The sequence below is a fragment of the Gymnoscopelus microlampas genome, assembly GCF_963454915.1.
Source record: "Gymnoscopelus microlampas genome assembly, chromosome: 8".
Classification (NCBI taxonomy): Eukaryota; Metazoa; Chordata; class Actinopteri; order Myctophiformes; family Myctophidae; genus Gymnoscopelus; species Gymnoscopelus microlampas.
Genome location: NC_139945.1, coordinates 15,047,560 through 15,060,467, shown reverse-complemented (window position 1 = coordinate 15,060,467; position 12,908 = coordinate 15,047,560). Strand labels below are relative to the sequence as shown.

The 12,908-nt window shown below is 43.4% G+C and overlaps 2 protein-coding genes across 2 annotated transcripts in view; one reads left to right on the top strand and one right to left on the bottom strand.

The window, feature by feature from the left end:
* The window catches only part of LOC311051013 (rhomboid-related protein 4-like), a 31,355-nt gene that overhangs the window by 7,667 nt on the left and 10,780 nt on the right, over positions 1-12,908 (bottom strand). The gene's annotated exons all lie outside the window — the stretch shown is intronic.
* On the top strand, positions 2,865-12,908 carry LOC311051012 (uncharacterized protein). Its single transcript, XM_084065356.1, has 6 exons — positions 2,865-2,968; positions 4,283-4,377; positions 4,998-5,154; positions 6,454-6,648; positions 7,617-7,667; positions 9,359-12,908. The coding sequence occupies exons 1-6, from the start codon at positions 2,887-2,889 to the stop codon at positions 10,129-10,131; spliced, it is 1,353 nt and encodes a 450-aa protein (XP_083921482.1). The 5' UTR covers positions 2,865-2,886; the 3' UTR covers positions 10,132-12,908.

Below are 12,908 nucleotides of genomic sequence, written 5' to 3'. Positions count from 1 at the left end.
CGTCACTCCGAACTTTCGGGAGAGAGAGAGAGCTGCGGAAGAGAAGGAGGAGGAGGAGAGAGAGAAAACCCAACGTCATTAAATAACTGGTAAATCTGCACTCAAACATCCGAACCGAAACACAACGTCGTTTATAAGTTAATTACCGTACATATCGTATTATTGTGTACCGTCGACGCGTCACAAGTAGCTCGCGCGGAGAGAGCGAAAAGAGCAAATGCGTGTATCGCGAAAAAAAATGGAAGCTAGCCGACATTTCGTGGTTCTGTCTCGCGCATTTTATCACGAGCTATGAAGCCCCCCCGAACCGAACGACACACCGACCTGTACCTACGGTACCGAAACAACACAACCAACCGTCTGCGGTGTTTTATAACGGTCAGACGTCCATTAACCGTTATGCGAATAGGGTTTTTTCGTCCGTTTGCGAAGCGTTAAGGGGGGAAAAAACCCGACATGGCGGAATTCGTGGGCTGCTCCTCCCGTTCTGTCCTATGTGTGTGAGCGGGGAGGAGGAGGAAGGAGGAGGCACCGGACCGGAGGAGGAGGGAGGTGCAACTCAGCTCTAGCGCTGCGCTGCTGTGAACAAAGATACCGGAAGTGCACGCTCGCCCACTGCACGAGGCCGGTGATCCCATAGCCCGGAGGGATGGTCGCGCTCTGATTGGTTGGTTGGTTGTTAAGGACGTCGTTATTTATGTCCTTGTGAGCTTGTAGGTTGGTTATTTTGGCTATATATCTATATCTGTAGGACCTGTCCTATAAATATACTTTTGTCTATACTACCTATATATTTCACAACTGTATATCAATCAATCAAGCAACCTTTATTCATATACAATAATAAAAAGTAGTATTTTCTAAAATGCAGTGATACAATGCACTGGTAGTGAGCAATAAAAGACAAACAGGACTAAGCTAACCTAAAAAATAAATAATCAACCACTAACCATTGCTTCATTTTCAGTCCACATTAATTCATAAAAAATGGTGTAAAGTACATAAAACTTGAATTTCATTAAACTACTGCTAATAATAACTACCTTTTAAAAAAGAAAATACTTCAGAAACAGATTATCCCTGTCATAGAGACACGCGGGAACTACAAATTTCACGCCCACTTTTGAGACAGTGCCGCTACTCGAGGTCCGTTAGAACGATGAACTGCAGCTTAGTGAATTCTCCAGGACAGTATTAATATACTAATAGTCTTGCAAGATGCTGTTTCGATAATTGTCCAAAATAAATAGCCTATGAAAATTATTCATGAGAGACACAAGCGTATCTAGGTATTGAAAACCTCAAGGGATGCGTCTGTGACATCTGTACCTTGCGACCACTTAAACTTTAGATTTCAGATGCTAGAACTTTTGACACACTGATGGAGTATATTATAGTATATTGTGGGTAGTATATCGAGATGTCAGATATGGGACATTAAAAAGGATACATTAAACAAATGGGACAGTTTATTAGAACAGAAAAAAAAATCGCTACAGCCTCGGTAGTTAACCAGTGAAATCTTGGTATTTTACAATGCCTCTCATAGAGATTGCATTGAGAGCTGCAGTTCATCGTTCTAACGGACCTCGAGTAGTGGCGCTGTCTCAAAAGTGGGCGTGAAATTTGTAGTCCCCGTGTGTCTCTATTGTAGTTGCTGTACATAGTTTTTTTTTAATTATTATCACAGATTGGATAATTGTGTCTTCTCTTGCCTGACAACCAGCTAGCCAATCACAGTGCGACCGCCCCTCCGGGCCCTGGGATGGAGACTCACATATTGCTCAGGCTCCATCATTGATATGCAGAGATTTTACTGAAGTGTTTGTGACTTGGCAAGATGTACATTTAACTTAATTCATTTGTAAAGGAATGTTTTTTGCCTTCATTTATGTATTTTGTTTCTCTCTCTCTCCTAGTTATCACCACACTCCCCCACAAAAGTAAACGCACAGTAGTTAACGTCAATTCAATAGTTTTGGGCAAATTATTAGTGACCAAGAAGCAGTTGCAATATCCTCAAATCACAATATCTTGCATATGGTGCAATTTAGTTGTCAAGGTCGGTGGTGCTGGCCCCTGCTAGGTTGCCTTTGTAGCTCCTTGCACTATTCACAGGAGCCTATTGGTTAAATATTTCATATTTGAAACACCTTTTAGTATTATCTCAATACATTTAAGCAAGAACTGTGGATGATGTCTGGTATATAGTTAACCACTTTAAAACTGGCATCCTTATTTTGGGGCGTGTCATTATAGGATTTTAAAAAATGGCAGATATACATAATACAAGCTCATAATGCATCACAATACAAGCTCATAATGCATCGCATCGTGACCCACTGTATCTTGTAGATCTGCTATTTTTGCTATTTGTGGTACCGGCAAAGTATATATTATAGGGCATAAGTGGTTAACAGTGGCTCAACTGCCTCTTTTCACCTCCTCCTTTAACTCCCTCTCTCTTCCTGTTTTCTCTCATCTTTTCACCCCTGTCCTCCCGTTTCATCCCCTTGTCCTCTCTTTCATCCACTCGTCCTCTCACTCTCCTGTTTTCTCTCTCTGTTCCATGTTTTCCTCACTAGCTTCTCCTCCGTTTGTATTTTCTCTCGCTGGCTCTTACGGGCGAGGCAGGCTTCGAGGGTCCAGGCGAAAGACCGGAACCGGATTTTCTCCAGATTGGCTCCGGGTTGGACAATTACCATTTTAGTCCCTGACCCTGGATTGGACTAGAGCGTGGACAGGAGGAGGTGGAGGAAGAGGAAGGAAGGAAGAAAGGAGCCTAGCGAGGAGGAAGTCGACATGTCTGGCATCTGGCGGGAAGATGATGATGAGCCGTACAGGGTGGGGGGGCGGGCTTCGGGAGGAGGAGGAGGAGGAGGAGCGATGAGGTCCAAACCTCGGTTTACCTTCACGGAAGTCAAACTCCTCCTGGATGAGGTGAAACGGAACCGATACATCCTTCTCAGTGAGTATCGTGTGTGTGTGTGTGTGTGTGTGTGTGTGTGTGTGTTTTGTGTCTATGTAAAGTAGTAGTGTCACTGTTCTCTAGAGCAGGTTGGTTCTCGCAAACCTTTCAGCTCGAGACCCAAAAGGTACATTTGGTGTCTACCTGTGACCCAAACGTACAAATATACATTATGAAGACATATTTTAAAAAAACAGTGAATATAACCAATCTACAAGTTCACAACACGTCACTTTTGCGACTCGCGATTTGTTTTGATTTTGATTCGATTTAAAAATAAAAAAAATCTTTTGAAAAAAAATCTTTTTGTAAATTATTTTTGTAATAGGACATTTACTTGAGACTCACAAAAATCTGTCTGCGACCGACAAATGGGTCCCAACCATAGAGTTATAATATATCTAGAGCAGGGGTTTTCAACTGATTTTGACCCAGGGTCCACCATCCTGACTAAGAACAACCTGGGGACCACCACTATTGTGCGTGGTGGGTCCATCATAGACCCACCCCACACAATAGTGGTGGGGGGGGGGGGGGGGGTGGGGGGGGTTCATGCACCGCATGGAGCTGGAGAAAATAGCTATAATATCAATAATATCTAATGAAATACAGTGATTTTGTTTGAATATGATGGAATATGATTAAGGATTACTGTGATTATGGTAAGCTCACATTTCATATCACACACACACACACACCATACAGTAAGAACTCCTGTAAGTTATTAAAAGTGAAAAAAAAAACACAGGTTGAAAACCCCTGATCTAGAGGGCAAACTGCCCCGCCCCCAGCTATTCATTTCGATAAAAGTTGCTCACTGGCGTTGGAAGCACCTGGAAGAACGCTTTACTTCCGCATTTGAGCGCCGAATTTGTGTGCCCAAAATGCGTAAGTCTTGAGCATGGAGCAGGCGCACTAGGGTTTCAAACGGTAGAAGCAGTGGCATTTTAAATGCGGAAGTATTGCAATCCCAGATTTGACCACCAGGCGACGGCCGCTTCACTGTTCTACCGTGGCGTGGTCCCAACCCGCTGTTTGGGCTCTAGAGAGTACAGTTGTATGTATGTACTAGCTGAATGGTCATAAATACAGAAGAAGACTAATGGTCTTTCTCCTCTGTATTCCCCTGCTCCCTCACATCTGTTAATAATTTCTTCCAATCTCCTACCTGTGTTTCCTTTCTCCCTCACTCTCCGTTTCTCTCCTTCTGTCTCGCCCTTTTCCTCACCCCCCGTTTCCTTACTGCCCTCTCTATTTGTTCCTCCCTCACTCCCCTTCCTCTGTGATGCTCTTCCCTTCTGCTCGTCTGAGCAGAGAGGTACAACAACGGAGTTTCAGCGGAGGCCAAGAAACAGACATGGGCTGAGATAACGGAGCTGATCAACGACCTGGGAGAGAACCACAGAGAGGTTACTAATACTATACTCCAGAAGTAACAGCCACACTTGTTGTTTTGCAATATTGTGCTGGAAAAGAGAAGCTTAGTAATTTGTGAGAGATCCTTGAGAGGAAAGTTATCAAAAGAAATTGTCACATACATTCTAAATGTAAAAGATAAAGGCAAAAAGAGACCATCTATAAGCTCACAACACGTAAGATTATAGTTGGACTTACATTTAAGTGGTTAACTTTGAACGTTATTATCAATAGTGGTAGCAGTCAGAGGAGTTGCTTGAAGCAGAAGTAAAATCAGCGGCGAGTATTTTGTATCAAAACTACGTATTCATATCGTTCATATCGTTTATGCCTCATTCAAAGACATTGATGTTTTTATTCATGGTGAATACAAATGGTCTGTTTATTGCCGTGTAATATGTTTTCTGTGTGAATGTACAAACAACAGTTCTAAAAATATATATATTTGGGGGAATTAATCGCAGGAAAAAGAAGGGTGAAAAAACAACCCGGTGTGTAAGGACATTTGTAAGAACCTTTACTTAGGTCAAGCGTACAGTAGTACGTCTAGATGTAACAGTTTCAGGTGTGTTCTTGTGTTTTTAAGGTGTGTATCTATTTTTCCACCTCCCAGGTTCGTCAGATCATGAAGAAATGGGCGGACCTGAAGTGTGACGGCAAGCGGCGCATCGCCGCCCTCAGGGGCACCAACAGCTCTACGCTGAAGAAGAAAACCCTGGGCCCTATAGAGAGGATGGTTCACAAGATCCTGCTCATGGCCCCTGGATCAGGTAGAGCAGTGATACTCAACCTTTTTCCTTTCAAGGACCCCCGGTGTGATGTGCATTAGTTCACGGACCCCCATTTGATGTTGATTTTTACAATTTTATTTCTGGGACCCCGCTCTACACTGTGAAATCCTCTGTGTTAATTTAACTCTCAGAGTTACAGACCCATAAAACTCCATTTGGACCCCTGGTGGTCCCTGGACTTGACTTTGAGAAACGATGAGGTAAAGCAGGACATTGCAATAACCTCAGCAACGACAGCCCAAATATTGACGTGCCTGAGAGGTCGGCACAGATGGCACGTCACATGCCCATATATGGAGATACCCGTGGGGGTGTGCCCAGATTATGTCCATATATGGAGATGCCTGACGTCGGCACGAATCGACTGGTAGGCAACGGTTTTGTGCCCATGTATGGAGATCCCCAATATCAGCGCAAATCCACGTTAGGCAACGTTTTATGTCACAGCACTAAGTGCCTGGATTATGCCCAAATATGGACATGCCTGATGACGATACTAACGTCATAGCTAACTGACTGCTGCGTACCGACACCTGAACACACCGATCAGCGCCTTTCTTTGCGACGCGGGGAAAGCTGATAACGCCATGTGAACGTGAACCCAGAATTTGTCCCAAATTCAGGGAACCATCCTCTCTACAGGGCCTGGGATCTTCTTCCTCAGCATAGTCTGGTTGCTAGGTCATCTACATGTAGTTAAAGTATGAACACTGTGCCACAGCAGGCCCCAAAAAGTACACACACTTTGAATTTGCATTACACAAAGGTTATAGGCTCTATGCACAGCAGCCATATTGGAAAGAAATTGGGCCTCTTCTTACTTACTTCACAGGTGTTACCAATGATACTAATGAAGGCTCTGTTCCATTCTGGTCAGGGTGCTGATATCGTGCATGTTGGCTCACTAGAAACACCCCTTATGGTGGGTGTGTAACTCTGAGAGTGTACAAATGGAACCAAATGGACCCGCAAGGGTCCATTTGGTTCCATTTGTACGCTCTCAGAGTTACGGGGATCCTTGAAAATAAGACAACCACTATGCCACACTAAATGGAACGGAGCCTTAATTAGTATCATTGGTAACACCTGTGAAGGAAGTAAGGAAGGGGCCCAATTCATTCCCAATATGGCTGCTGTGCATAGAGCCTATTGAGGAATGGCAGCTTTAGAATGTAATTTTCACACGGGTGAAGCATAAATAATGGCGATCACGTAGAATTTATCTAGGCTTGGTAAGGAATTTTGACGGTCTATTTTCTTTATCCACTAATTGGACAGATGGTAACAGTGATCTGGAATGGGACGATGAGGACGAAATGGATTTAAAAAAGTGGCAGATGGCGAAGGGCATCCCCCCTCCTCCCACTCCGGCCTTCAACTACCTGAGCACAGTGGAAAACAACCCCCTCACCCTACCGGGAGGCTCCTCCTTCGACGTATCGCCCCTCTCCACACCCGAGAAAGAACCCAGTGGTAAAGATGATTTTGTTTTTGGTCTGGGTATTGCCTGGTGCACTCCAATTCTGGCTATCAAGTAGGAAACATCCACGTTTAATGGTCCTTAAGCTTGTATTTCCTGGTCATCAACTCTTGGTTTTCTCAGAGTGCAGACTCCTCTTCGATTTAGTGCTGTGACGTCACATAAACACAAGAAGTAACATGGCGGTGTTCATAGTTGAAGAGGTTGGAGTTGTGTTGTGACCTTGCCATAATATTCCTCCAATACAAGGATATCTGCAGTAGTTGCTCTGTTGGGGGGAAATGGATAATCCAAAACAGCCTCCCTTTTTGATTTGCATTGCAAGGTGAAACGGGTCCCAAAGTCCAAACTCTTTTGAAGATCCGAATCCAGACAAGCGGATCCGGTCCGGTTCAAGAATCTGCTTTGTGTCCATTCATTTATACTAGTCTCACCTCTCACCTCAATGTCTGTGATAATATTTGGATTATCCTTCCTTTTTGAGCGGTGTAGCCGCTCCTATAAGTGGGTTTGGGACCGTCGTGAAAAGACCGTCGTGAAAATACTGTGATTGGCTGACTCTATTCACACCCTTTGCTCAATACTGTGATTGGCTAGCGCACCACGCACTTCAAATAAATCACTTTTTTTTAAGTGAGCTTCCATCACTGTGATGACCTTAAATAACACCGCTCACTTCACACTGGGTGTGATTTTTTTATGTTCTCAATGGAGCAACTATGGAACATATCTCACCAATATTTGGCAAGGTAACTACTCAACCCAAACCTCTACCAAATTGTCATTTTGCTTTAAAGCTTTGAACAAGAGATAACAATGTGTTTTATGGTTTTAAGCAGACTTTCAAAGTTTATTTCAGGCATCAATTGTATTCTGACAGGAACTTCCCAGATCCCACTTGGCATGAACGCACCATTAGCTAAGGTAGAGCTTAGCTGACTTTTTTCCCCCCTCTCTCCAGGGGATCCTTTCCATGCCTCTTCTGACTTAGAGTTTGACCTGATTGAAGATGGTAAGAGTTTTGCGATAAACATACTGTGTTTCCCTAAGAAAGTTTAATAGTGGGCGGCTGGTGCAAGAACGGTGTGTGCGCATGTGTGTGACGTGTATATTATATATTATATATTGTATATATCTCAATGTCAACACTCAATTAGAGGATTTATACCAGGCCAATACCTATTCTGATATTTTGGAGAATAGGAGGGCCGATATCATCACCCCCCCCCCCCCCTAATATTCTGGTATGCTAATGTATTGAACATCTGTACCCTTAAAGACTTCGGATTTTAACTCCACATGTGTCTTTCATTCTAGAATGGCATGTTTGTTGTTTTCCCTATTTTAAATTTGAAGCACTTTGCTGAGTATTTAAAGCAGCATGTATCCTAGCAGCCCTATTCTGGGTATGTCATAACTCATAATAGGTGAACCTTTGCCAAAAATACCAGATCTACAAGCCCACAATGAGTTCCAACGTGACAGGTCGTGAGCTTTTACAAGTTTAGGCTATGTATGTATGTATGTGTGTATGTATGTGTGTATGTATGTATGTATGTATGTAGAGGGAAAAAGATTTGGCCCATGTACAGACCCCTGGGTCACTTCGGTCAGACTATAGTATAGGATTTAACCCATTAAAACCTGAGGCCTATTCTACAAATTACTTCTAAATCTTAACAGTTTTATGAAAAACGTATGTTGCTGTATCAGTGGTGCTCCAACCTTTTCATGTCAAGGACCCCCAAAATTATATGTATTTGGCCGCCGACCTCCATCTCAAAATATCTACCGTAATTTCCGGACTATAAAGCGCACCTGAATATAAGCCGCACCAGCCAAATGGTGCGGCTTATAGATTTAGAAGGTCCCCTAGTGGCTGTTAGCTGTAAAAGTCCATAGATTAGCCGCACCGTTGTGTAGGCCGCAGGGTTTAAAACATGGGGAAAAAGTAGCGGCTTATAGTCCGTAAATTACGGTAGTTCCAGAGACCCCCAGAAGCAAAGATTTGAGTAAAAAATGTTAGCTTTAAAAATATATATATTCAAAGATTTGCAGAAATGTTCACGATTTTTTTAATAGACGAATAAATCTAAAATTATGCAGATGTTTTCCCGGTTTTAATGGGTTTTAACTGTTAAGAGTAGTACTTGAAATTGTCTTTATGCATTAAAAATACAATGGGAACAGAAGTTCCAATATAAATCAAGTTTTATTATCATTATTTAGTATAAGTTATCCAGATAATTAACAATTGTATCAGCATTGTGCACAGTTATCTAATTTGAAAAAAAAAACATCAGATTGGTGGAACAGATATATTGTATCACTACTCTCAATGTTCAATTTATTTTATCCCTACTGGGAGGGTAGTAAGTCACCATACAGTATGTGAATCGTTATTGCTGTTCTTTCTGAGCCATGTGGCCCCTAGTGTGAGGCAGCTTGATGTACAAGTACACGTAGAAGTACACACCCTCGACATGATGAACCCCGACCTCCCAATCTTAAGGCCGTTGAGCTGAGACAGCAGAACAGAAAACTAAAATTATGAACACAAATACAACATGAGATGGGGCTATGTTCAACAATCAGACGATAAATTAATACGTTATTGAATGCATATGTACGTACAGTGTATATTTTGTACACAGGATGTGTAATTAATTAATAAATCTACTTAATTTGTTTCTGCTCTGGCAGATTACGATGACGACGACAAGGAAATGGACTCCATATTCTCGCGTCTCCCGTCGTCCTCTGCCTCCCTCCCCCCCCTCGACCCCCTCCTCTCCTCCGGCGAGGCGCTGCTGAAGATCAAACCCCGCCACACCTACTCCAGAAGCATGCCCCACCCGTCCGCCAGACCTCCCCCCGGACCTCTCTCCTCTGCCGGCGCCATCATCAACCCCTCCCCTTTCCTCCCGCTGGCCTCCGACTCCCCCTCGTCCTCCTTTCCCATGACGACGGGGAGGGAGGACGCTCCTCCTCCCGCCTCCGCCTCGTTCGCCACCAACGGCACCACCTTCCATCCCGCCGCCGGCGGCGCCTCCTCGTCTTCCTCCGTTTTTCCTCCGACCCCCTCCTCCTCCTCTTCGTCTTCCTCCGCGGCCTTCCCCCCTCCGCCACCTCCTCACTCTTACTCCCAGCCGCCCCCGTACGGCCCACACGGCCCCTCCTCCTCCTCCTCGGCCCCTCGGCCCCAGCTCTCCCAGCTGGCGGCCCAGAGCCTGCAGCAGCAGCACGCCAGCCGCCTGTTGCTGTCCTCCGTCTCCCACTCGCTGGAGAGCCTGGCCCAGTCCGTGCAGCTGCTGGTGGAGAGCCAGCAGGAGTTCGTGCAGGAGTCGCTGCACATGCAGCGCGAGACGGTGGACATCCTGAAGGACTTCTCCGGCACGGTGCTCGCCATGCTCGGGGACAAGTCCGGCGGCGGCAGCGCTGGTGGTGGCGGAAGTGGCACTGGACAGCGTCCGTGAGCAACGTCGAAGTTGGAGACGGTCGACACGGTTCCAAGAAGGGGAGGGGTGGCGGATGGACAAGAACACTGGACAGAATCCTTCCATGCAGTGGAAACGATTGGAGAGAGATTTGATTGTTGGAAGTTGAGCGGACAAGGAGGTTTAGGGGTTAACCACTTGAACCATAGCGTCCCTATTCTGGGGTGAACATTTGGCGCAAATAGCCAATCTACAAGCTCACATTGAGCTGGTAGATAGGCTGTTTTCGGCAAAGTTATGTAGAGGGAACAAAGGGAGGGGGGCTATGTAGGGTTTAAGTGGTTTAAGCACAACCACGATATTTCAGTTTGTAGAGGATAGGAGAGATGGGTATGGGTGGTGGGGTGAAAGGTCATGGGTGACGGGCTGAGGGTGACGTTTGTGTAAGCAGCAGGTGATGCCATGCTGGGGTGCAGATGGACGCACACACACACGCCTGTGTGTCACATGAAAGGAAATGCTACATTTCTCTTGCACATCTCTTTTCGTTTAGTTTTTCGTTTAAGCGACGATATACGTAGGATTTCACAGTCGGGGAGAACACACACAGTAAATCCTGAGTGTTAATTTATCTCTGAGAATGTGCAAATGGACCTGCTAAATTTTACAGTGCAGGGGCTTTATTTGCTTAGAATATGGAATTAAATTATGACTGACACACTATGGTTCAAAGCAGCGGTCAGAATACTGCTGTTTTTTTTGTTGTTTTTTTGTTGAGAACTACTGTTTTTAAAGGACACTGAAAACAAAACTTAACTAACCTATAGTTTATTAATGATGGCAGTTGTACATAGATTCTACCCTAATGGAAATGAAACACCCACAGTTGAATGGTTCTTCAGATATATGCAAATGAGTGTGCTTTTATTGTGTTGCTAGACAAACTCCTACAGATGACCATCATGCTAGGGATATTTACTGTGGTCAGAGAGAGAATAAGGAGGGGAGCTGTTAAATATATTTTAAAGGAACCAACAACTCTTACTATAAGCCAGCTCTGTATCGGGTTGTACGGACACATGGCCATCATTCTGGCGAGCCGTAGCTATTAAATGTCGAACTCTAGTAGGGAGGGTGTTCTTTTCATTTATTGAGTACGAGTGTGATTATCAGTGTTGGAGAAGTTACTTTCAAAATGTGATGTTACTTTTCAATTCAAAGAAATATAATACGAGATTACTTTCTGTGCCAAGTAACAAAATATTATTGCGTTACTTTCATAAAACACCCTTAAATGGGGTGCAAATTTAATAGCGGAGAATGCCACAATATTGGTATTAAAATTATATTTTAGCAGCCTGAATTAGAATGTCATGATTAAACACATTAAAATCAGAAGTTAAAGTGCTCTCTATATGTGCAGGGTGCCGTATCTTGAAAAATGTAAAGTCAAAATAGTTAATGGTATACAAACTGCATTGTCACTGGTGTGCATGAGTCCATTAGAAGATTAATATCGGTAAGAGTTTTTGAAAGCAATACCACCAACACCAATAATGTATATGTACCAACACAGGTGAATGTGTGTAAGCAACCACACAGGCATAGCATATTCACTGCAAAATATATGGGGTGAATTCTGAAGTGAACTGAGCCCACTTATCATGTCCGTGAGCGTTTTGCTTTGAGTTAACAAACCACTTAATGTCACATGAACATGAAGAAAGTGGCTCTTTTAAGAAAACATAATATATATTTTAGTTCATATTTGTCAGAGTAGTAGGGCCAAAATCAGTTGAGTGGAAATGTGTTCATAATGCAGTGGAAGAGGAAACCATTTTAAAAGTGCTTGTTTTAAGTGTTAATTTAATCTGTTCAAAATTCATTCTCTTTGATTGGGAAGGTCTGCTTTCTGTAACAGCCACTTTGTCAGGTAATCAACAATCACTCAAGATGTATAGAAACCAAATCTGTATGTTGGTGAAAGTGATAACAGAGAGGTTGGGGTTAATTTCTTGCTACTTGTGTGTACAACAGTGTTTTTTTTCTAGGGGTCCTTGACCGTGTTTCAGACGGTCCCCAGCCAAATGAGCGGTTCAATGTCACTACAATTCAATTCACTGGGAAATTAATACAATATTTTTTTTTTAAATGACCAAGTTAATGACTTCTTTATGTTCATTCATCCTATAAAAGATCTGGACAAACATTTTAATGTGTGGTATCTTTACCAGGGGTTGCCTTCCTTCCATGTGCAAATGCCTGTGAAACTATTAAAGATACACAGGGTTCCTCAAATGGGAAACAGATTTTCCATGATTTCCCGGTGGGGCAGAAACATAACCAAATACCTGAAACTAGCACGTTTTGCTGTGAGTTTGACCCACCGTGTTACACTGCAAATCCCCAAAGAGAACTTGAGCTGTTTTCTTTGCTTCATGATCAGCTGCCTGTTGGTGTCAACTGAACTCCTTTTAACCTATCTGCTGTAACACTAGGCTGTGTGATGTTTCCTACAACCAAAATAAAAATAACTTTACTATATGAAAGTCTTGGTTATGTGTGATCGTTGCATTGTAGTTGTGTCCAGTGATTGCGTGGTGATTAAGACTAGTGGTGGACGGTAACAACATTTCAACACAGCAATGCATTGATATTCAGAAAATATACTTTCTTTTGAATACTTTTTTTTTTTTTTACACTGAGCAACTTTCACTTGTATTAGTGATTAGAGCAGGTTCTACTAGTACTGGGGTTGAATACATTGTCCACCACTGGTTGAGACCATTATATACCTCAGTTCACTCAGAGCCTTC